The sequence below is a fragment of the Nelumbo lutea genome, chromosome 1 (genome assembly GCF_056320005.1).
Source record: "Nelumbo lutea isolate HS-2025 chromosome 1, American lotus-T2T, whole genome shotgun sequence".
NCBI classification, from domain to species: domain Eukaryota; kingdom Viridiplantae; phylum Streptophyta; class Magnoliopsida; order Proteales; family Nelumbonaceae; genus Nelumbo; species Nelumbo lutea.
This window is the reverse complement of record NC_142684.1, coordinates 35,255,018-35,280,582: the sequence shown is the minus strand read 5'-3', so window position 1 is coordinate 35,280,582 and position 25,565 is coordinate 35,255,018. Positions and strand designations below refer to the sequence as shown.

The window sequence follows — 25,565 nt, the reverse complement described above, 5'->3', positions numbered from 1 at the left end:
TGGTGAACTGCCTATTGGCGAACTGCTTGGTGGAGAACTACCTGGGGGCGAACTGTCTGGTGGCGAACTGCCTGGTGGTGAACTGCCTGGTGGCGAACTGCCTGGTGGCGAGATGCTCGGTGGCGAACTACCTGGCAGAGAGCTACCTGGTGGCGAACTCCCTACTAGGCGGCCGGTGACTTAGAGAATGGTGGAGCTCCCTGGTGCGGCGCCATCTGACTGCCCTCAGCATGAGGTGGTCTTCTTTCCTTTGTAGGCAGTGGGAGCTGAGGGACTTGCGAGAACTCCATCTTTTCCTCCTCTTTGTAGGTGGCGGGAGCTGAGGGACTTGTGAGAACTGAATCAGAGGTCCCGGGGGTATTTTCCCGGCGGGGGCACTCCGACGCTTAAGTTATCACTCTTATTGTAGAGAGCTTTGAAGATAATATGAGAGAGCTAGAGAGTTGGGGTTACTTCCCTTTTTTTCATCCTCCTCCCCTTTGGGGGGTGAGGTCTTTATATACCGGAGTCCTCGCGGGTTAGGTGGGTGAAAAGCCTCCAAACGGTAAGAGTCGTCACATCCTGTCAGAACCGGGGTACAGTGGTGAATTCCTCGAGGTTGTCAGGCTGGCGCTTGTGTCATGCGGCTAGGTCGGCGCATGGGCCGGGTTGTCAGGGGGGCGCCTGCGTCAGTCGGTGGGTCGGTGTCTGGGCCAGGTCGTCAGGTTGGCGCCTGTGTCAGTCGGCGGGTCAGTGTCTAGGCCAGGTCGTCAGGTTGGCGCCTGTGTCAGTCGGCGGGTCAGTGTCTAGGCCAGGTTTGTCGGTGGGTGCCTTATGGGCGGCTTGGCCGGATCATGTGCTAGGCTGGTCCAGGTCGGCCAGGTCGCGCAGGCCGCATGCCAAGCCTCGCGCAGGTCGCATGCGCCGCGCGCAGGTCGCGCAGGCCGCACGCAAGTTGTGCCAGGCTGGCCAGACTAGTGCCCGAGTGGGTCACCAACTTCGTAAGTTTGTTGGATGGGTGTTTACCTAGTTGTCACGAGGTGCCACGTGTCACAATTTCACTGGAGGGCCAAATCTGCCCTCATCAACTACCACCAATAGAAGTACAATTAGCAGAGGTTGACCTTTTGTCATTAGTAGAACCAGCCCAGTCAATATCGATATAAGCTTCAACTCTTAGATGCCTATTGTTAAGATGCTTCTTCAAGTACTTGAGAACTCTTTCTGCTACAACTAGGGGTGGCAATGAGCCGAGCTTTTCACGAGTTGCTCGAGCTCGGCTCGGTTTCAACCGAGCTTGAGCCCAATTCAATGGCTCGATTATTAAACGAGCTGATCTCGAGCCTACTAGAGGTCGGCTCGTGAGGCTCGCGAGCCGGCTTGAATATATATATATATATATATATATATTTGATATTTAGTATATATATAATAAAATTATAGAAAATAATATATATAATAATAAAAATATTACAATTAGTAATTATTATAATTCTTAATTTTTAAAATATAAAATAATTTTTTATATACAATTTTTATTTTTATAAAATGTTTTTTCTTAACATTCGGCTCGGCTCAGCTCGAATCCACCTCTAGCTACAACATGTGTAGCTTTTGGAGCTTGCATATACTGGCTAAGAACGTTCATTGCGTAGGCAATATCTGGCCTAGTCATGGATAAGTACAATGGTCTACCAACCAACCTCTAGAACTTTTTAACATCAATAACATTCTCCCTTGTGCACTCACCCAATCTACAGTTAGAGTCAATAGGAGTGTTAGCCAGTTTACACCCCAATTTCGTTGCATCTTGCAATAGATGTAAGATGTATAGTTTTTGGAAATGAAGACGACTCAACGGCAGAATAAGTGACTTCAATGCTTTAAGCGATGGATGACCAAGTCTACAGTGCCACTGAAGAGGAGAAAGTTGAAGAGCTGTTGATGAACCACCACCACCATCAAGATAATATAGTCCACCAGCTTCATGCCCTCCACCAATCTTCATCCCTATCTTGAGATCCTGAAAAACATAAGAAGGGTAAAAGGTGATAGAGCAATTAAGAGACTTGGTTAGCTTACTAACAGACATAAGATTAAAAGGGAATTTGGGAACATACAAAAACTAAGGGTCCGTTTGGTTTGTAGCCGGAATCAGAATCGAAATCCTCTAGAATCAGAATCGGAATGGTCCATTCCCATAGTCTGTTTGGTTCGTACAGGAATGGGAATGGGAATTAAAATCAATAGGAATGGGATTTCGTTCCCAAGGGAGGGGCAGGGAATGACCATTCCCTCAAATGGGGGAATGCTATTCCAGTAGGAATGGGAATGGGATTCCGATTCCGCCCAATCAAACAGTTGGAATCGGAATAGCCCATTCCGATTCCGATTCTAGACCCCTATTTTTGCAAACCAAATGGACCCTAAGGATAGGGATAAAGGGTCTATGTCAACATTACCAACACTACAAATGGAGGATGTGGAACCATTAGCAAGGGTAACAGAATGTGATGTGGATCACTGTGAAAGGGAGGAAAGCACACCTTGAGTCCCAATCATATGATCGGAAGCTCCAGAGTTGATAACCCAAGAGGTGGGTTTGGATGCCAGACAAGCCATACCTGAATGTGTGAGAGTAGCTGTATTTTGTTGAGAGGTGGTCTGGATAAACCGCTCATACTCATCACGTGGGACACTCATCATCTCCTTCCCGGAGGCATCCGTAGATGTAGAGGGCATCTGATCAACTTGTTGGATATCCTGTCTTGAACTACCATCACTAGCCACTTCATGATTTGCCCAAGTTGAAGGTGGGCCATGCAAATCATAACAAAAGTTAATGGTGTGCCTTTCCATACCACAATGTGTACACCTCCTCGGACCATTAGTACGTCCTCTGTCATGAGCTCCCCCTGAATCTCGACCTCCAACACGTCCACCACCACAACTATACATGGGTCCACCACCACCACTACGACCATACATGGATCCACTACTACCACTACAACCGGGTTGAACTCCCTGAGCTCCATTTCTAACACCATGGCTTCCCTCTCTCGTCACTACAAAGGTAGACTTGTTAGAGATATTAGAATTCTCTGTGGGCCCAACGGAAATCCTCCGAAGACGGGCAACCACATCTTCTAGAGACGGAAGAGCTGACCCTCCTAGTATCTGTACTCTCACTAGTTCATATTCAGATTTCAGCCCTACTAAAAATCTGGTCACATCTAGTTGTTTTCTCTGTTGTTGCTGAATCTTAATATTAGAAGTGAGGGGATGGCACACATTCAACTCGTTACGAAGGTTCCTCATGCTAGCATAGTACTCCTCAAGGCTCTAATTACCTTGTTGCAGATTAAAGTATTCCTGATAAATCTGATACACTCTAGTAGTATTGTCTTGTCCCGAATGCAATTTCTTGGCATGGGCCCAAATCTCCTTGGCTGTATCTAGGAACATAAAATCCACACTGATCTTGGGTTCCATACTATTCCATAACCAAATCATAATCTGTGCATCTTCTTGTTCCCAATCACTATACTCCTGATAGTCAGTGGGAGGTTTTTCTTCTCTTACATGCTTCACTTTTTTCTTAGCTCTAAGAAAGACCTCTATAGATTTCGCCCAAGGCACATAATTCTCCCCATTCAATTTGATAGAAATCATCTGAGCATTCAGGTAGTCGTGGAACACTAGATTTGTGTTCACTACTGTCTCCCATATCTGAATTCCTTTTTTTTTTTTTCTCGTATATCAAACTTCTAAATCACTTTTCACCACACTACACACTAGTGAAACCACCTACAGTCACAATTTTCAGCAATACCTGTCGCTGATTTCTTCACTTTCAGCACCACAAAACTACCACACAACTACCTGAATAAACACCATAACACTAGCAACTCACCAACCACTCGATTCACACTGAAACACACATATAGCCCACCTATTTGATCACCAAAAACCAACCTGACACTCGACTGTCCCTTGCACCACCTGAAACAGCCCCCTTCGTACTATCGATTGGAGGGATTCCTACGAACCACCACAAACACCCACTAAACCACTGACAAGAGGCATGAAAATCTTCAAAGGGAATGGGCGATCACTCCTTTTCAGCCCAGTTCCCTATCTCCAACAGATGATGAAGAAAACTGTAAAACCCTAGGCTGAATGGCGATAGAATAGAATTCTGGGCAGATCTGATTTTGTCACAGTGGCTTTGATACCATGATAAAGTTCAGACCTGCACTAGATTTCTGTTAGAAATATTATTAGAGGAAGATTAGAAGAGACAGAAAGAGAGAAGAAGAGAAGAAGAGAAGAGACAGAAGAGAGAAGAAGTGAAGAAGAGAAGAGAAGAAAGGAAAAGGAGAAAACTGGTTCGAACAAGAGAAAAGTCACTCTCTCTAGTTGGCCAGGTTATATTTATATGTTTCTATTAAGTAAAACAAAGATTATTATGTCCTCACTTTAGTATGGGACACATCACCTAACATAAACATTACACATCGACTTAAACATAAATAGAAAGACTAAACTACCTCTATACAGTCGACACTAACAATAGCATAGCAAATAAATTATAGTTTCAGCTGGGTGAGAATTGCAGACGGGGTGGCAGATGTTCTAGCTTAACTGGGAGTTGATAGACCTAACTTATTCTGGGCAAAAATGTAAACTCTTATGACTAGGCTATGTTGGAAATCTCCAACAGTTGTACTAAGTTTTTATTTTAATTTATTAATGAAATCTTTTTGCTGATCAATAAACAAATAAATAAATTATCTTGGCTTTTTTGTGGAGAGTGGTGATATGATGTTCTTGTATAGTCTCTTGCTTGCTGAATCTCCCAAATTTTCTCCTATTTCAAATCTGAAAAATTTTCAGTGCCTTTGCAAAGCCTTTAAGTAGATAGGCCCTTTAAATCGCAAAGCCCTTAAAGGATTGAGTTTCAATACATCTATATAGCCATGCTTAATTTCTAATATATTGGAAAAATTGTTTTACTTTCAGGTTTCCTATTGGAACCCATGTTGTGGGAGCATTTATTATGCCTTGTGGAAACTGTTTCTTCTGTGTAAAGGTGATTTTTGTTTATCTACTTTTTTAATCTTTCAGGCTGTGATTTCCCTTGGATTGGTGATACTTGTAACTGTAAATGAACTTTGATCACAACTTTGATATCACTAATATTTGAACAAGAACAGGGTCAAGAAGATCTATGCGAGGCTTTCTTTGCTTACAATCGGGCAAAGGGAACACTTTATGATGGTCAAACCCGGCTGTTCCTCCGCAGTAGTGGTAAGGGTTTACCTACAGCCATTGTACTGCCCAGTAGTTGTACTTGCTTGTATCATATACCATCTTAACATTTTCTTTATCATTTTGATTGCTTTATTGGAAAGGATTGTTGTTTTAGCATTCAGGAATTGTTATCCTGCTTGTCTTGTAACACCCTCAATCCAATATTCCAGATAAAAATACACACCACCAACTCCAGCAAAGAAAATTTACTCCTTTTCCATGGCATCATGAGGCTCAAAAAGAGGTACATCAATAACAACTTGATCCTTTTTCTCCAGCTTCAGAAATGGTCTTCTTGCAAAATCCTCACCTCCCAAGAACAAAAGTCTGAAAGTTTTCTTCAACTTCCTTTTCAATTGCTTCCAAAGCAATCTTCTTCTCTACCTGTCTAACACCTTGACCTCTTTTTCTCACTTTCTGGCTATTTCCTTTTATCCTCAAAGTATCTCCCTAATTCTTCACCAACATCCTCTTTAGCGTCAACCACAAAAAATTCTGAACTCGCCCCCATTGACTCCCTGCCCAAATGACATTGAAGCTGATCAGATTTCAAGCATTTTTTACCAGTATTACAGTATTGGTTATTGTTCTTCAGACCCTTTTTAGAACCTTCTTAAACTAATTACACAGACCTGCCCCATAAAGACCATCTTTCCTTTGAGAGAAAGTTTTGGTTATTGTTCTTCAGACCCTTTCAGGGATTGCTGGATGAGATCTCAAAGGCGATACATACTAATAAGTCAGCAAGGTTGATACCATTCAATGAGAAGAAAGCCATTATGGAGTTGGGTGACATGCTGACTGACGTCACAAGGTTGAGTAATAGGAAGGTATATTGAAACTGGAACCCATCCTGCAATGAAAAGGAGTTGAAAGAAGGAAGTTTCGAACTTAGAGTCTTTGGTCTTCCTTTTAATATGTGGATGGACCAAGTGCTGGACATGATCACTGCTGTTTGTGGAGGAGTTTTATAAGCTGTGAATACTACTGATCTTCATGCTGCAAGATTGAAGCTTGTGGGAGCCAAGCAGGAATCTATTCCACGGGCAATTGAGTTGTCTACTGATGGGTGTTGGAGGAAACTGTGGATTGCTTTGGAAGTTGAAGTGGCTTTGTGGGGAGAAGGGAGAAAGGTTGAAGATGATGCTGACGTGGCAGGCTGGAGGCCATGTGGCAGAGGAGTGGGTGGTAGGGTGGAGTCATTGGGTGTGTTAAATGAGGAGTATGAAAAGGCAAAGAAGGGAGAGGAAACATCTCACTATCCACCTAAAGCAAGGAATTTGAATCCTTTTGAATTATTTCAATTGGTGGAAAATGAAAAGCCATCTTACATGGAAGCCCTTAAGAAGAGTGGGAAACTGGAGTTGAAGGAAGTAAACCCTAGGTTGTCCCATCTGGTTGAACTGGGAGATGGGCCAGCCTTACGTGATCACTTAAAGATCACATGCCAGAATCAGAAGCTTAATCTGATGGGGGACGATAGAGTGGGTCTGTCATCGTCCCCGTCAAAGGTAAACAACTCTTAGGGGTTGAGCGTACGATTGCTATGTTGGGTTAAATATTTCCCTCCCCACCAAGATTGACCAAATCCAAGGTATACTAGAAACAAATATGGTTGGAAGGAGGAGGACGGTGATAAGGATTGGATTCATTTCGGAGAAGATGAAGAAGATAGTAACTCTGATGACAAATCCAGGTGTTGTTTGGCAAGTCTTTTCAGGAAGATCTTTTGACAGCCTAGATGGCCAGATGATGTAATGAACTCTTGGGGTCTTTGTCTTTAAAGATCTAGACCATTTGGTAAGTATCCTAGTCTACCATGACCTATAGAGCTGTTAAATGAAAGATTTTAGGGGCAGAAAGAGAATGAAGCTTCCAGGTTTTTTGCCATTTTGGGCTTCCATAAGCTTTTTAGGGCATAGATCTTTCTGGCTTCCTGTCTTTTATTGCCAAACAGAGAAAGACCAAAAAGCTTTGAAAAGCTCGAAAGACCACATGAAAAGACTTGCCAAATGCCTCCCTAGTATTGGCAGTGTAGAAAGACCAAATTTTGGTCTTCCAAGCTTTCACTTGTTTGATTTCTTCACTTTGGAAAGAGTTAGTTGTGTGCAATATGGAGAAGGGGATGAAGGCTGCGGTAAGTAGAAGCGGGTTGAAGGCCTAAAAGATAGTCTAGAAGGGGTGCAAATTGGATTTGACAGTGGTGAAAACAATTTAGCCTAAATGAAGCAAAGGGTACATGATGGCCGAAAAGGAGGGGAACCATTAGCAAATCCAAGAACAGGGTGCCCAGATGATGGAATTGCAGTTGAACCAGAATATGAGCACCAAATTACCAGTTGGGGATACAAAATTGAGTTTGGAAAAGGATGCACACATGGTTACTTTCTAAACTATTAGAGATATGAATTGAGAGTTGGAGCAGGAAAGTAACCAACTCAGCTGCCTCCGCAAATTGTGTTTAAGTCTTTGCCCTCTTTAGGTACAGACATACAATTGACTCTGTCAATTCTGGTTTGGGTACTAGCTTCTGTGTAGATGTGTTTGCAGATTCTTTGGCTTCCAGGTCTTTGATAAGTCCAAGCAGTGTTAGTGAATCCTCGAAAGGTAATGGGGAGTTTAGATGGGCGAATGATGAAGGGAATACTAGACAGCTAGGAGAGGAAGTGATTGAAATTAGTAAAGGAAGATGAGGGGATGGAGGCACAATATGGGGGGGGGGATTTGGGGGAACAGTGAATGGCAAAGAGATTGAGGAAGAAGATGTAGAAAATGTTTGTGGTAGAAGGGGGGGGGTCTACTGATTTGGAGGTGGAGGAAGAATTAAATTCAGGAGAGAAAGATTCAGCTGGGCAAGATTTGGTGGAGGAGTAAGCTGATAAAATGTGACCAAAAGTGAACCACCCCAATGAATGAGGTTGAGAAGTAATCAATGATGTTGAAGGAGATAAAGAGTTAGTGCAAGGGAAGTGAGAAGAAAAGTAGGCCTGTGAAGGAGACGGAAGTAATCAAGCCACTCCTTGCAATTTCTGATAATATATCACCTGTGAAAAATCAGCAAATCAAATGGCTTCAAAGATTTAACCCATTGAACCCCCCTAATATTGATGGTCTCAATAATAGCCTCTCTGCTTCTTTGTTTATCTGAGAATATCCTTGAATTCCTTTCCTCCCCAATGGTCCAACTCAAAGCAGCCCGTGGACATCTCCAAATCAATCTGCCCCTCTTCTTTATGGGGGGGGGGGTTCCATCTACACCTAAACAAGGAGAAAAACCATTCCCATATGAAAATGACAAAGGGGTAAGAGATTTATGAATGATAGCAAGACTCTCCATTAGTTTTACAAAGAACACATCAGTGTAGGGATAAGCACCGATTGGGTCTTTCTTTGGAGCAAATCACAAGTACTTATTCTTTCCAAGAACACTTCCCAATAGAAGCCTCTAATTCTAGGAGGGACAGGTTTACTCCAATCCTCCTTAACAAGGAAAGGTTGCCCCAAGCTATTAGAGGGTTAAGTTAAGACCTTGAAAAAGGAAGCACAAGAGAAGGTACCAACGGGGGAATGAGTCCAAATTCAACTATCAGGTCTAGATGGATCCAAGAAAACCCCTTCAAGGATATGAAGCAAAGCCAAGACACCATTTAATTCCAAACTCCTTAGACCCCTTCTTAAGCCTAAATTCCAATCAAAACCAATTCTTGAATTAGGAGCAAGAAAAGTGGAAATAAGCTCATCTTTGTATCTTGAGAGGGCAAACAAAGAAGGGAATCGATCTTTCAAAGCAAGATCCCCCACCCAGACATGTTCCCAAAATCTTATCAAAATACCAGAGCACATATCATACCTATTACATAGTAAGAAAGAAGGTAGAATAGCATGGATGACCTTCCAAGGAGAAGCTCTTGTAGCCCTTGTCAGTACTCTAGCATCCCAACCATCCCTCACAAGCTTGTGAATGCTTACAGTTACCTTTGCCCATAATTTGTCCCTATCCTTAGGTAGTCTCCAAAGCCGTTTGCCCAATAAAGCCACATTTCTTTTTTTGCAAATTTCCTAACCCTAGACCCCCATACTCCTTGCTTCTACTAACTGTCTCCCATCTAACTCTATGATCCATTTTCTCCTCAACTGACTCCCACAAGAAATCAATCATCATCTTTTCTAGTTCTCTTCCCACCCTCTCTAGGTGGGAATTGGAGAGAAGGCTACATTCACCTTGGAAGTCCATTCATGCTATCCTACCTTCTTTTTTTACCACATGCCAGGTATAGTCTATGTTTTGGAAACCTTGTTAAATTTTGGGAACATGTTTTGGTGGGAAACTCTTCCTTCAAGGAACAATTTCCACTCTTATATTCCCTTTTTGTGAGTTTGAGTTAAGTAGTTTCCTGTCTTTTCTCCAAGTTCTGGAAGGGGTTTTCTTGGATCCTTCAAAAGGGGATAATTGTATTGGACCCTTGCTTCTTCTGGTTCCTTTACTTGTGCAGTTGTGCCTCCTTTTTTTTTTTTTTACCTTAATTCAACCTAGTGATAATCTAGGTCTACCTTTCCTATTTATTAGGTTTGGAGTAAACCTATTCTTCATAGAATTGGAGGGTTTTTCTAGGAAGCTTTTTTGGAAAGAATTAACACCTGTGATTTACTCCAAAGAAAAAGACCTAATTGGTCCTTATCCCCTCATTGGTGGTCTTTATAAGGCTAATGGTGAGACTTGCTATCACTTATTAATCTCCTCCCATTTGTATCTTCTATGTGGGGATTGGTTTCTCTCTTTGCTTGGGTGTAGGTGGAACCCCCTATCAAATGTACACAAGTTGCTATTTATTGGACAATATGGGAAGAAAGAAATATGCGGTTTTTTTTTTTCAGGGAAGGAGAGGAGAGAAGTATTACTTGAAACCATTACCATCAGGGTGGTCCATTGGGTGAAATCCTGAATCTTTTCAAGGGCATATCTACTGATGACTTTCCTAAAAAAGTCGAAGTGTCTGGTTCAGCCCCTTTTGCTGCTGTAATCAGTCTATATTTGGTCCCTGCTGATTGGTAGTTTCATTAAGTTGAACTTTGATGGAAGTAATGAAGGAAATCCTGGTCCTTTAGGCACTGGAGGACTGTTTGGGAATGATGAAGGAAGAATTCTTGCTTTCTTTTCTGGACCAATTGGTATTGATGACTATTTGAGGGTTGAAATTATGGCTGTAATGGAAGGTGTTCAAAGGGCAAGGGAATTGAATATTTGGAAACTGATTATTGAAGGTTATTCAAAGTAAGTGATAGTTTGGTTTCAAAAGGAGGAGGTGAGGTGGTGGAATTATGTTAATTAAAAAAGAAGATTCAAGTGGATGACACTTGGCATGGAAGATAGAGTACAATGGGTGAAAAGAGATGCTAACTCCTTTGCTGATGCATTGGCTAAACAAGCGGTGGGAAGAGATCATCTTTTTTGGGCTTTGTTGTAACATGACTTCTTCCTTAGGGAGATCTAGGAGAGTTTATTTCTCCATATTTTGATTATATCTTTCTTACTTTTAATCATAATAAATAAATTCAGTTATTGATCTAAAAAACAGAAAAAAATGCCATACGATGTGCAATTATCACAATGCTCATTTTTCTTCATTTGTTTGTAGATATGCTTTTCTTTTTGGTTGTTTATTTGATTTCTTCTTTTGCATGTCTTAAAATACATAGTTCTAGAATTGATTACTAAATATTATATGCTATTATGTAGGTAAGCCAGTTTATATGTACAGTATGGGAGGACTAGCAGAATATTGCGTTGTGCCTGCACATGCTTTAGCAGTGCTTCCAGACTCATTGCCATATACAGAGTCAGCTATTTTAGGTTGTGCAGTCTTTACTGCATATGGTGCCATGAGACATGCAGCTGAGACACGTGCTGGTGATTCTGTTGCTGTGATTGGTGTTGGTGGTGTTGGATCAAGGTGAGGAGCCAAAAACATATTTGATTTATATTTGTAATTACTTATATGATAAATATTTATATCTGTAATTGCCATCACACACACACACTATTTATGTCATTTAGAGAACTATAGGCCTGGAAATTTTCCCCATGGCAGTGTCTTTAACTCTTCTTTTAATTTTCTATGGAGCATGTTTTGGGCTGAGAGCCCTGCTCTTTCCCAATCTATCCCTTATAGGATATTTTTTGGAATATTTCAGTTGGATCCTTGAATGGTTAACTTCATTTTGTGAAAGCTCCAATATAGAAAGGCATTTACAGGTGAACAGGAAGGTTGAACATGTTACTTGTGGTCAATCTCAGTGGTATCTTATCTGATGGAGAGTTCCGATTTGCTAGATCATCTCTCACATGTCATATTTTTGGCTGATTAGATAGGAAGTGGTGTAACTAAGGTGACTTCAGTAAGAGGTGGGTGGGGAGGAGTTGATGGCATTATATATGGTCTTAACACTGCAGAGCAAACATTCTTTGAAAGATTGTTATTTGAAGACCAGAAAATTGCTAGTGGTGGGGAATTTTGAAGAACTATTAACTAAATTATACATTTTACCCATTAAGCTCATGATGCAAACCATTTACAGAAGGTTATTCGCTCTTAAAACCAAAACATAAAATAGGAGGAATAAAATAGTGACTTGACTGGTTTCTCAGTCAATCACATATCCAGTTGGTCTGGTTGTGCTATTTTTGTTTTAGGTTTGCTATTTTTTACCACTTAAGTATGAATTAGCCCCTATTTTGAAAATGAAATGGTGTTCTATTTAATTGGGTTTTCAAAATCTTGTGCATTGGTGTTTCTGAATAATTGTTGAAATTAGGCAAACTTTATAACCTAGAATTTTAGCCCCCTATAAAGGCTGCTTATTTGACTATTTTTAGAGAAGTATGAGAAAAATTAGGAGAAAATATCCCCTAAAATTTTGGCAAGGAGTATAAGAGCATCTCCTTGGAAAGCTATTCAAGCTATTCTACCTTTGTTCTTTCCATGGATCAGGTATGACTTGCACTCAGGCAATCTCATTAATTTTTGGGAACATGTTTGGATTGGGAATTCCTCCTTAAAAGACCAATTCCCAAGCCTTTTTGCCCTTTCCACTTTTAAAAATGAATCATTGTCTTCATTCATTGTTCCTTCTAATTCTATTTCTGGGGTCAGCTGGAACTTGGGCTTGCGAAGAGATATCAGGGACACACATCTTGATGGTATCTCATCACTGTTATCCATTCTTGAAGGGGTATTCCTAGAGCCAACAAAGGCAGATAGTAGAATTTGGACTCTCACCCCCTCTGGTTCTTTCACTTGTGCCTCTTTCTTTAGTGCTCTCACACATTCTTCTTCTTTGGGCTTGTCTTTCCCTGTTAAAGAGGTGTGGTGTCATCCTATACCTCATAAGGTTGGGAGTTTCTGTTGGGAAGCCTTTCTAGAAAGATTTAACACAACAGATTTACTTCAAAGAAAAAGACCCAATAGTTGTTTTTGTCCTCCTTGGTGTGTCCTCTGTAAAGCTGATGGTGAGTATGGATATAACTTACTAATCTCCTGTCGGTTCACTAACATCATTTGGGAGTGGTGTACTTCTTTGTTAGCCCCTTGGGAGTATCTTAAGTTTAAACTAATTACGCAAGAAATTGCACAATTCTTATGTTTTAAACTGTCAAATCTGGTATTGCGTGATGAGTAATACGAGATTATAAGAGTTTTTGAAATTAGCCTCCATGTTATTGGTGCGAAGCCACTAGGTGTATTGTTGAGTCAATATAAAAAGTGTCATGTTGTTGGTATTGGGCTAGTAGAGCTAAGCATACATGAATAAATAACATAAGTGATGTGAAGTGTAAGTCTATGAAACGTGAGTATGCAAGTATGTGAAGTATAAGTTGTAGGTCACTAGTGTGAACTTGTTAAGTGTACTAGCATATGACATACAAAGCATTTGAACATTAGTTATAAGTATTAGCTTATGAGATGTGTGTGCATGTGAAGCATGAATGCATGAGTATATGAGCATAGTTGTCAAGGTGTCTAGGCAATTCTGAGCAACACTGGGGTGCCTTGTAATTTGAGAATTTTCAATGAAGAATCTTATATATTAAAGGGAAATACTGCCATTTGGCAAAAGGGGAGACCACCTCTTTCCCTTTAATATATATATATATATATATATATATATAAGATTATTGACATAAAGTCCATTCTGAAATTCAATTGTGGAGCAAAATAGTAAACTATCCATTTATCAAAAAAAAAAAGTAAATTATCCATTTTCATACCTAGCATTCAGATTTTAGACTTCAAACCAACAAAACAACACCTCATATGTATTTACTATGGGAAATGAAGATGCCCTTCCTGGGTTAAGCAACCTAAATCCCTAAAACAAAACCATTAGGAGTAATAGTACATAATTTGGAAGGACATGCACCATGTTTCAAGTTTATTTCTTGACAATTGACTAGTGTTAGTTCTATAATATCTGGTATCTCTACAGTGAACATTCTTACTATCCTTTGCTCCCTCCCTCTCACATCTTTTGACATCTTTCACTTTTGGTTCTATAATATCTGGCTTTGTAGACTTGGCAACCTGAATTCAGAGACTTTTTTTTTTGAAGATGGTGCTTGATGAAAATTCCTGCCTTTTGTAGTTTAGTTGATAAATCTCATGTTGCTTGTTCTTTATTCAAAAATCATTTATCTAGCTTCTGTCGTTCTCTTATTGGCACTTCACCATTTGATATTATTCATGGTAATATATGGGGGCTTGCATTGAGAATATCTCTATTGTGGTATAAATATTTTGTGTTATTTATTGATGTTTTCACAAAGGTTCACATGAGCATATTTTCAGTGGAAGAAATTCGAAGTGGTCTCATGTTTGAAAACCTATTATGTCATAAGACATTAGCACAGCTAGAGTAGCACCAAAACACATTAGCACCACCAGAGCAGATAAAGATCCTTTCTCACAAAAATTGTGGTGAGTCCTAGATTCTTAGGAGAGTAGTTACAGGTACTACTTTACTACTGATATTTGCATGCAAATATTTATATTTTGCAATATTAAGTTTTGTTGTGACCATGGCAGAAAATCTGTTTATTTATTTATTTTTTGCATGGTAGATGAGCATGATACAGTTTATTTATATAGCTAAACAATGGGTCTATTGATCCTTTTATTCCTTAACAACAATATATGCTATTGTTATTTGTCACTTATCAGAAAAAAAAAAAACAATAAATGTTATGATCTTGATCAAGTTTGTATGCCATTTTGGCTGCTGATATGTTCATTTTGGTTGGTTTCTTTTTAACATGGTTATGACTAAATTGCATGTTGCAGTTGTTTGCAGGTAGCTAGAGCATTTGGTGCTTCTGAAATTATTGCTGTTGATATTCAAGATGAGAAGCTTCATAATGCAAAGATGCTAGGAGCTACTCACACCATAAATGCATTGAAGGAAGATGTTGTTGACAAGATAAAGGCACATAATCTATGCCATTCTCTCTCTCTTTTCATTGGACGTCTTTTCTTCTGCTTGTTATGTGTAAAGATGTAGAGCAATAATTAGTGCTGTTATATTGCTGTCAGTTATATTACTGCTGTTAGTTATTTCCTGCTTTATGTTTGCTGTTAGGTTGCTGTTAGCAATGTTAGTTTTTGATAGTTATTTGCTTATGTAAGCAGTAGGGGCATTAGTGTAATTGCAGTCTTATATTTCAATGTTAATATAAATAGTGGAGTGGGGCAGCAACTAAAGGAGACCCACACACCCTTTTTCTCATCTCTCTTCTCTCCTCTCTATTCTCTCTTCTTTCTTCTTTTCTTTTCATTGAATTTACATCAAGAATTGGACTGATTAGTCCTGATTTGCCAACTTGGTATCAGAGTGATCTAGGGTTTCTCATGTGTGTCTAATCCAGCCGACTACATGAGAACTTCCTAGGACTGGAAGTCTAGCAAGATCTGTCCATTGGCTGATTCTTGGAGGTTACCGGAAGGGTTTAGCAGTTATCCAAGGGCTTGTAGAAGGCTTGGAGAGTATCTGGTAATCAGGAAGAATCAGACAAGAATAAGAAAGATCAAGATTAGGGTTCAAATTGAGATTGGAAGTGGTGATCAGATTTTTCTGGGTAAGTTTCTATTTTTCCTTGAGATCGACACCAGTGATAGCTTGATTAGACCTATCTAGGAGCGACTGAGGTTTTCTCTGTTTTCTCAGTGTTTCTTTAAGGTTTGCTCTTGACCCTATGATCAGACCTGACTGTGACTTATGAAGGGTTGAGAGATCCATCACATGGACGCCCAAAGGTTGCGGAATAAGGGGTGAATTTCAAAAAATTTTCTCTCCCTTCAACTGGGAATCACATTCCCTATTTAGAAAATCACATTTTCAAGGATAAATCTTGAACCTTAAACTGAACCAGATCTGAACCAAAAGGAATGGGAGAGAATGATACCTGATACGGAGAAGCAATATCTCCCAACGAAGGTGTTCACGCCCAAGGAAGGATCCAAAGACTGCTCCCACTGAAGATGGCGCAGTGCAGGATGGAGCAGAATCAGCAGTGTTCTTCCCCAAGAACTCTGTCCTTCTCAAGAAACAGCAGGATGTAACGTGAGCACAGCTTCCTTTCAATCCTTTCTCAAAGAATTGATGTCAAGATCCAATCTTGACTTCTCCCACAGCTGGAGATCGAACTGGGAAACAGGGCGGCAAGAGCAGGGAGGCGGCAAGAGAGTATTCGCAGGGTGCAGAATTCTCTCTTCTTGATTTCAGCACTAAAGAGGATCTGATGTATTTCTTGTTCTCTCTCAAGGCTGCCGCCCCCTCCTTCCTTTTGTTAACTTGAAAAGATCAGCTCCTAATCCCATTAGGAGGTGCTTATCCAAATCATATTTGGATCAGCCTTCTCTTCTAGTGATAAGGATAAACCCTTATCTTATCTGTAGATTAGATTAGCTTTATCCTAATCTTATTAGGAGGTTTCTAGATCTGAATCACATTCAGATCTGGACTCTCTGAGTGGATAGGATGAAGACCCTATCCTAACTGCTAATCCATCTCAGAATTCGCCCCTTTAATTAACTAAATTAATAGCCCAGTTCGAAATGGGCTTTAGGCCCATTAAGCTTATGTGCTCACTTAACCTTCCTAACTGCTGCCCAGTTGGGTTTCCTTGTATGGCGTGGGACCCAAGCATTGATCTACACATCAGCCACATGGGTTCGGCCCAGCCTTTGTTACAAGGCCTGGTCGAATACACTATTAAGATAGTGCACCCCCTGAAACCCATCGAATGGGCTCTATGGGCCCAACACTTACCCTAAGTGGTCCCTGGGCCAAGCCACCTTGTAACACCCAGGGACTGTGGGCAGATGCAAGATTAGCCCATCAGGTATTATCCTCAATGGTCTTACACTTAACCTCTCAGCCCATAATGTTCATACACTGCCCGACAAGAGAGGACCTCTCCCTCGGCTGCAAGGAACAGTGCTGCACTCTCCACTTATATGGATCTCGGGAATTAAAACCCTTTTGCAAACATTTTAGAAACCATAATATATATACTTTTATATCTCATATAAAATATACTTTGCAAAACAAATCTCAACGGTTGAAATCGGCTGCCGGCAGTCTTGGTTTCCAACAGTGAGAGTGCATCCCCGATCATTACCTTTGTCCGACAAAGGGGCTGATCCTGTCACTATGATCACCCACTCAGATGAATTCTTGGATTGTCCCAACATACCCAGGTTTTGACCCCCGCTAAGGATCTCACTGATTGGTACATCAAAGACAGCCCGATCCGACACCTAGTGCAGTATCATAATCGAGTCTAGGGGTCGGGTGTAACTTTCAAGTTTTGCCCATCAATCTCCAAGGTCCAGGGCAATACTGGAAATCTGGTCCAGTTCAAAGATTCAATTAATCCCACACTGTATGTGCCTAGGGTCTCACCCCGGTAGCTGAGACAAGCCACCCCAACCGACTTGGTGGCACCACAGTGTCAGCCTTGTCAGGATAGGTCTCCCCAGACCGACCCACTGGCTGTGAACATTCTAAACTAACACGAGTCTCAATAAGTGTCCAGTTTAAGGGTATTACACAGAAACATACCAAGGGAACATGAATCAAATATGTACTTTTATTCATTTACAATAAACTCATAAAGTACATCAATTTTGATCGAAGCTAAGGGCATACAAAACTGTCTAACAACTTATTTAGAAGGTGCAGCCGAGATTTTTTCTGTTCTCTCTGAGTTTTCCTCTTAACCAAGGTTCAAAGTATCAGCCGATATGTATTGTGTTGATGGCTTCCTGATATGCCCCTCCAGGGGTTGAATCGGGTCAGACAATGGTTCAGAGGGTAGCCGGGCCTTAAATCGATCCCTCTGAACTGGTTTCGAAAAAAATAAATAAAACCTAAAAAAAGTACCGATACAGGCCGATACTGGCGTATGGGCCTGTGTCGATACTTTGAACCTTGCTCTTAACCCTACAATCAGACATGACTGATATCATTTTCGAATGAACCCTAAATCAGTTTCAGCAATTCAGTCTTGGTGTTTTGGGGTGAGAACTGGTTTCTGGTTTTTTTGGGGTCCTTTCTTTCTGAGAATTGGTTTCTCCTAATAAATCCCTTAGGGAAATGACAGGAGTTGAGTTTAAGACTTAAGGGAAAAGTGTTTTGGGGGCTGGAAACATGGCAGAGAACAGTTTTTAGATTACTACTGTTAAATTTAATGGTTCTAATTACTTGGAATGGGCTCAGTCAGCCATTATGGCAATTGGGGGCAGAGGAAAGTTAGGTTATATGAATTGGAGATGTAAAGAAACCAGCCAAGGAAGACCCTTCATATCTCAAATGGGTTCAAGAGAACTATTTGGTTAGGACTCGTCTGTGTAACTCTATGCAGCCCCATATTAGCCGAAATTACTTGTGGGTAAAAACAGCTATAAGGAGGTTTGGGAAATGATGGAGACCTACTCTCAGCCATTCAATGTTGCTAGGGCCTATGAGCTGAAATGCGAAGTAAATAATCTCAAGCAAGGGGAGAAGCCAATCTCAGTCTTTTTCTCCACCCTGAAATCTTTATTGCATGAAATTGATCACCTGGAAACTATCGAGTGGGAAAGCCAAAAGGATGCAAACCCTTATAGGAAACAGGTTGAAACCAATAGAATTTTTGAATTCGTAGCTGGTCTGAATTCAGAGTATGATATTGTGAGACAATGGCTACTCACCAGGGAGAGTGTGACCTAATCATGAAGAAATAGTTGGTTAGCCACGAGTGTGGGGTTCCATACCCACACTTAGGCTCTAGTATGGGGCAGCAGATCATTCACTACTGAACCCCTTCTTTTTTTCTCCTCTCTTTCTCTCTCTCTCTCTCTCTCTCTCTCTTCTTCTCTTCAAACCTCTAATACAGTAAACAATTCTTTTTCTTTCAAGTAATCACAAGTCAATACTCTAGTGCATAGTGAAGAAAGTAGGAGAAAGGTTGCGTTGAGCCTATGGAATCAGCTTTGGTAGCAGTTAAACCAAAATTTGGGGGTGACAAGGAAAATGACATAAGGAAGGAGGATAAGAAGGATGTTGTTAGATTTAAGTTTTTTACTTCTGATGTTAGAATGCTGTCAACCTAGGCTACTGTCAGCATGTTCTTTTCCTTATTTTTAGGGTGTGCCGCCAGGGACCTTCTTGTAATTCTTTATATTTTATTTGTTATATCACATTAAGATAAAATAGAAGCTGGGTGCCGCCAGCACTGTTCTTTTGACTCACATAATTTTTCTTCCTCTTCTCTTCTCCTCTCTTCTCTCCTCTCTTCTTCCCCTTTTCTTGTAAGAGAACATGGTATTAGAGCACAACTATGGGCAGTAGGAGTTGTTTTTTCCGCTGAATTGTATCCATTCGACCCAGGCGTCAGATTTCTTGGACTATGAAGACAAAAATCCTAATTGGACTGATCAGAACTATTTTTTGTCACTTCTTCTAGGTTCTTCCTTGGTTGTAGCACCAAGGTAACCCTAGTAGGAGGAGGCCAATGCTGTGAAGCTTCCTTATTTTCCTTTCGCTGATGCTGTGAAGGCTCAATCGTGATTTTTGCACCTTCGTACAGGTGCTGTACAGGGGTGTGTGATCCCCTTTGTCACAGGTATGTACTGCGTTTAAATTGGTGTGTGAAGTGCCGAGATTACAGCAGTATACTCCTTATTTCTGGACTGTTTAGTTGCTGCCAGTAGCCCTTCAGTATTGTTTGCCTGTTTTCAGAAGTAGTGTGTGGAGTTTTGTGCCCTAATTGTGACTGTTAGAAGTAGTAGTGGTGTGAGAACTGGTCTTGTTCACCTGCAGTTTTGTTTTTTGACTTGTAGACCTGCCTTCGAAAGTGGTGAATGATGATTCTGCCTCTTCTGGGGTTACATTAGCCCATAGGACAGCAGGTATGGGGACTGAAAGTATGATGTTCCCTATGCCAATTACTCCTTTAAATGGTCTGAACTATCTGGAGTGGGCCAAAGGTGTAAAACTTTATGTAACAACAACGGAAAAAGTCGGTTACATAAATGGAAGGGTGAAAGAACCCAAGAGTGGGACTGCTGAATATGATCGGTGGGATCAAAAAAACAGTATGGTGATGTCCTGGCTTCTTGCAGCCATGGAATTTGATGTGAAAAAGAACTTTATGTGGGCAGCCACTGCAAATGAGATATCAGAACAGGCCAAAACCACCTATTCTGAGCAAAGGCACTATGCTAAGATCTACTAGTTACAAGCTGAATCCTCAACCTATAAACAGGGAAACCATAGCGTATCAGCCTATTATTCAGCCCTTACCTCAGTATGGAAGGAATTGGAACACTATTAGGCTATAGAATGGAAACATGATGATGATGCTAGAGCTTTTAAGAAGCTGGTTTCTCAACTGCGGGTTTTTGCCTTCTTGTTGGGACTAAACCCCATATATGAACCCCTTAGAGTTTAGATTTTAGGAAGTAAAGAGTTGCCATCAGTTCAAGAGGTGTATTCCCTTGTTCAGTTTGACGAAAGTAGGTAGAGTGTGATGGTTAAAACTAAGGGGGAGCAACAGGTAGCATTAGCTGCAATGAGTGGAAATAATATGGGAAAGAAAAGTGACTCCAGGAAAGCTGATGATAAGGATAAGTTGTTCTGCACCCACTGCCGTCGTTTAAGATATACATGTGACACATGTTGGGAGCTCCATGGAAGACCAAAGTGGGCTGTAAAGAACCAAGAATAGGGTAAGGTACAGGGTTAGAAGAAGCCTAATACAGCACACAATGCAGCCAATGTGGTAACTCAAGAAACTCAGTTTGTTGGGGTGCCAACTGATATTACTCGAGAGCACTTCATTGGTTTTGACCACAAGGAAGACATTATGATCTTCTGTAGTCACTTGGAATCATGTGGTAGGGCCTTGTGCTAGATGGACAAATCAGCTACTAGTAACCTTTCTACTTACAAAGATGTGAAAGGACAAAAGTGCCCCTCACATTACAAAGAAAGAAAAGAAAAGAAATACAACAAGAAATAATATACAAAAGGATGTACAATGTATACATAGTCCCACAAGGGGAATCATCCCATATCTCTACACCCCCTTAACCTGATGCCTAGGAATAAGCATTAGTTTATCACTGAGAAATTGATATCAAGCATGTGTTAAAGCTTTGGGGGGTGAAGAGATCTGTCAGTTGAAGACCCGAAGACACGTGGAAGAGTGATATTACTAGCAAGATATCGATCCCTAATAAAATGGCAGTCAACTTCAATATGTTTGGTTCTTTCATGAAATATCGAATTGGAGGCAATCTTGATTGCATTAACATTGTTCGCATAGAGAGGGATCGAGGAGGGATAAAGAAGGACAAGATCATCTAAGAGAGCGTGCAGCCACACCAACTCACTACAACTAGAAGACATGGTATAATACTTTACTTCAGTGGAGGGTTTAAAGACAATTTGTTGTTTCTTACACTTCCATGAGATCAAAGAATCTCCAAGAAAGACACACCATCCTATGGTAGAGTATCTAGTGTTTGGGCACCCAATGCAATCTGCATCTACATAAGCCTTAAGAGTAAGCAGGGAAGATAAAGAGAAGAGGCCATGAGATAGAGTCCACCGAACATATTGGATAGCTCGAAGAATTGTTGATATATGGAGCTTCCAATAACTACAAACTAGTTAACAATTTGAATGGCATATGAGATGTCTGACCAAGTCATTGTTGTGATATATAAAACTAACAACAAGACATCAATAATTAGTATCACTAGGAAGGGGTTCACCATCCTCCTTAGAGAGTTTATGATTAAGTTCAAGAGGAGTAGTGAACTGTTTATCATCTGTCAAGGAGACTGAATTTACCAAATAGGGAGCATACTTATGCTGATTGACAAAGTATCCACGATTAGAGCAAGTCACTTCTAAACCCAAGAAGTACGACAGAGGATATGCCATCAACATCATCTCCTGTAATTAGAATGCCATCCATAAACTAACAATAGAGTGATGCCACATGGACTATTAAGAGTGAACAAAGCATAGTCAGCAGAGCTTTGAGTAAACCTTGCATCAGTAAATGGTGGACTGAAGTTTTTCAAATCAAGCTCTAGGAGCTTGTTTAAGACCATACAAAGACTTCTTCAAATGACATACTAACATAGGTACAACACTTTACCCAAGAGGCAGATTCATATAAACTATCTCCTTCAAATCCCCATGCAAGAAGGCATTTTTAACAGTCATCTTTGCTATGGGAACAAATGTTTCTTCATAGTCAATGCCATATTCTTGCTTGTGCAACTTGTAGAGCCTTATAACTATCAAGGCTTCCATCAAACTTTAATTTCGTCGAGTATACCCAATGACTTCCAATAACTGAGGCATTTGGGAAAGGATGAAGCAGTTCCCAAGTATCATTTTCTAATAGAGCTTGAACTTTAGTATTCATAGCTTCCGTCCAATGTGGGACAGCCGTAGCTTGTTGGTAATCCTTTGGAATTTTGTAAAGGACAAAACAACTAAAAAAGAACTGTGGCCTGAAGGGAAGCCATAGTGCTCACATGGGCATGAAATACAAGTAGAGCAACGCAAAGGGGGATCTAACAAAGGTGATGAATCAATGGTAGTGAAGGGGGGCAAGGATGTCGGTGTTGGAGCAATTGGATGGCTCTTCATGTATGCCTAGAAGGGGTGTTTAATAGGAACAATTGGAAAGGAGAATCCACAAACCCTGCAAAATCAAAGGAATATAAGGAGGAGCTAGGAGTAGTTGATTTTCCCATATGATCGAAGAAAGAATATTTTCTAGAAAAATAACATTCAGAGAGACACAAACTTGATAGAGTTTGGGATCATAACGAAGAAAACCCTTGTAATTAGGGCTATACCCCACAAAAGTACACATAGTCGCTTGTGGTGAATGCTTTGTGCATTTGTAAGGAGGGAGATGAACAAAACAAACACATCCAAACACATGAAACTTAGAGAAGCAAGGAGGACGATGAAACAAACATTCATATGGGAAGAATTTTGTAACACATAAGAGGGAGCAAGTTAATAAGAAGCACAACATTGCTATCCACCTCCACCGAAAAGGAACTAGGTGCATGGGAGTCAAAAACAAGGGTTCTCACATTACACTTGGTATATGTTCATGCTTGTGCTCTACCACCCCATTCTATTGCAGGGTACTAGGGCAAGATCTCCCCCTGAATCAAAATGCAAAACTCTCATCGAAGCATTAAATTGGGTTTTCACCATGACAATAAACAATTTAAATGTAGGGAAGACTTAGTTCTTTCTCAAAAAATATACCCATGTGTATTTGATACAATCATCAATAAATAAAATGAAGTATTTATATCCATTGCCAATAAATAAAAGGAATAGTATTGTGCTCAGAATTAGAAGGAAAAGGACACACATGACTTTTTTTTTCAAATAATAAGAGATGCAAGATTATCAATATTAAAGTGCAACCCAATGCATGAGGTGCTCACCAATGTGGGGGTCTTGGGAGGGAGGGACAGATGTATGCAGCCTTACCCTTGCACATACAGAGAGGTTGTTCCAAAGATTTGAACCCCAGTCACCAAGGTTGCAATGGAGCAACCCAAACCATAGTGCCAAGGCCCACCCTCAATATTATTGAAAGAAATATACTTAGAAGTCAAACACCCAGATTGAAACAAAAGGTCGAGTTTATTAGCAAAAGGATGTCCTACGCACTTGTGCCAAAGATGCCACATTTTTTTCTACAAATAATTTCAGAATTCAAAGTAGTAGAGAGCAAACAAGAAGAAGATAAAGTTAGTGAATGTCCAAATTCCAAGGCAAACAACTGCTCCAGCCTATGCCCCTTCCCCTTCACTACTCTAGTGTGTTGGTTCTGTATTAAATAACCATCATGAAAAAATGAAACAACATTACCATTATCAACTAGCTTCAACAAGAATTAAATCAGTGGTAAGCTTAGGTACAAAAAAGGGTTTTGGTAAGGTGAAGACTTCATAGGTTTATCAATTTGATTTGAATGGTTGAATTGCTTAGCCATCAATTTGGTTCTGTATCAATTTGATGTCTTGGCTCCTTGCAGCCATGGAACCTGATGTGAAGAACTTTATGTGGGTAGACACTACTAGTGAGATTTGGGAATAGGCCAAAACCACCTATTCTGAGCAAAGGCATTATGCCAAGATTTACCAGGTACAAGCTGAATCTTTAACATGTAAACAAGGGAATCGTAGTTTGTCCGCCCATTATTCAGCCCTTACTTCGGTATGGAAAGATTTGGATCACTATTAGGCTATAAAATGGAAACATGAAGATGATGCCAAGGCCTAAAAGAAGTTGATTTCTCAGCAGCGGGTTTTTGCATTCTTATTGGGACTAAACCCTGCTTATGAACCTTTGAGAGTTCAGATCTTAGGGAGTAAAGAGTTACCTTCAGTTCAAGAGGTGTATGACCTTGTTTAATCTAAGTAGGCAGAGTGTAATGGTTACAACTAAGGGGGAGCAACAAGTAGCATTTTCCGCAATGGGTGGTAACAGTATGGGAAAGAAAAGTGACTCCAAGAAGGCTGATGATAAAGACAAGTTGTTTTGTACCCATTGTCGGCGCTCAAGACATACACGTGAGACATGTTGGGAGATTCATGGGAAGTCCAAGTGGGCAGCGTAGAACCAAGAACAGGGTAAAGTGCAAGGTCAGAAGAAGTCGAATACAACACATAATGCAACAAATGTGGTAACCCAAGATAGTTTGTTGGTACTACTTGGGACCACTTCACTAGTTCTAACCCCAAGGAAGATATCATGAATTCCTTCAGAAATCACTTGGAGTCATATGGTAGGGCTTTGTGACAGATGGATAATTCAGTTACTGGTACTCCTACTTCATTTGCGTCTACATCAAGTAATGCGGCCTGTGCATTCCATGCCACCACTACCATTGACTCCCCTTGGATCATTGACTCAAGGGCCTATAACCACATGACTGGTAAGCCGAAGTTGTTTTAGACTTATAGCCTTTTGTCAGAAAGGGATAAAGTGAGGCTTGTAGATGGATCATTCTCCTCCATTGCAGGCCAATGATCAATATCCCTTCCCCATGGCCTCAACCTGAATAGTGTGTTGAATGTCCCTCAACTTCCTATAAATTTGTTGATTACTAATTCATCCCATCATGAGTTTTTTCATGTGGGAAAATTTTGGTGTGCTACCAGAAAGGTGTGCATGGTTTGAAACTTAGAGAACAATCGAAGCTGATAAAGAAAGACAATGGAGACAGGAAGCTTCGAATCAATGGGGAGATGGAGAAAGGAAGTTTCCGTTGAAGCAAGATTTTTTAAGTTCAAGGAGTGAAGTCAAGGAGGATCAGAGAAGAGAAAAGAGCTTCCATGTACCTACCGAAGGATGTGGTTGTATGGTTAAAAGGTTTCTTGGATGTAGCCATAGTATTAGTTTCATGTTTAAGTCTAGAAAATCAACATTTTATGAGAAGAAAAAGAACAAAGTAAAGAAAATTCAAAAAATATAGGGGCTGAACCCCTACTTTTGTTATAGGAAAGAAGAAAAGAAAAGGTGGAAGAAGAAGAAGACATGGAAGAAGAAAATGTGTTGATTAGACAAAATTTTAAGTTCTTCCTTTGCTTATTGGTTTAGGTTTTGAAAATTTTGAGGGTTCAATCAAGGATCAAAATTTCGATACGATACGCCCCGTATCGGGTGTATTGTATTGTATC

The 25,565-nt window shown here is 40.5% G+C and overlaps 1 protein-coding gene across 3 annotated transcripts in view; it reads left to right on the top strand.

Moving 5' to 3' along the window:
- Nucleotides 1–25,565, top strand: part of LOC148874251 (GroES-like zinc-binding alcohol dehydrogenase family protein) — a 44,420-nt gene that overhangs the window by 4,346 nt on the left and 14,509 nt on the right. For all 3 annotated transcript variants that reach the window (XR_016104225.1, XM_088960952.1, XM_088960953.1), the window contains exons 3-6: nt 5,002–5,071; nt 5,196–5,289; nt 11,030–11,243; nt 14,628–14,769. Coding sequence is in view for 2 of the 3 variants with exons in the window: in XM_088960952.1 (XP_088817078.1) it covers nt 5,002–5,071; nt 5,196–5,289; nt 11,030–11,243; nt 14,628–14,769 (520 nt within the window). In the remaining variant the exon portion in view is untranslated. The remainder of the gene's footprint in view (nt 1–5,001; nt 5,072–5,195; nt 5,290–11,029; nt 11,244–14,627; nt 14,770–25,565) is intronic.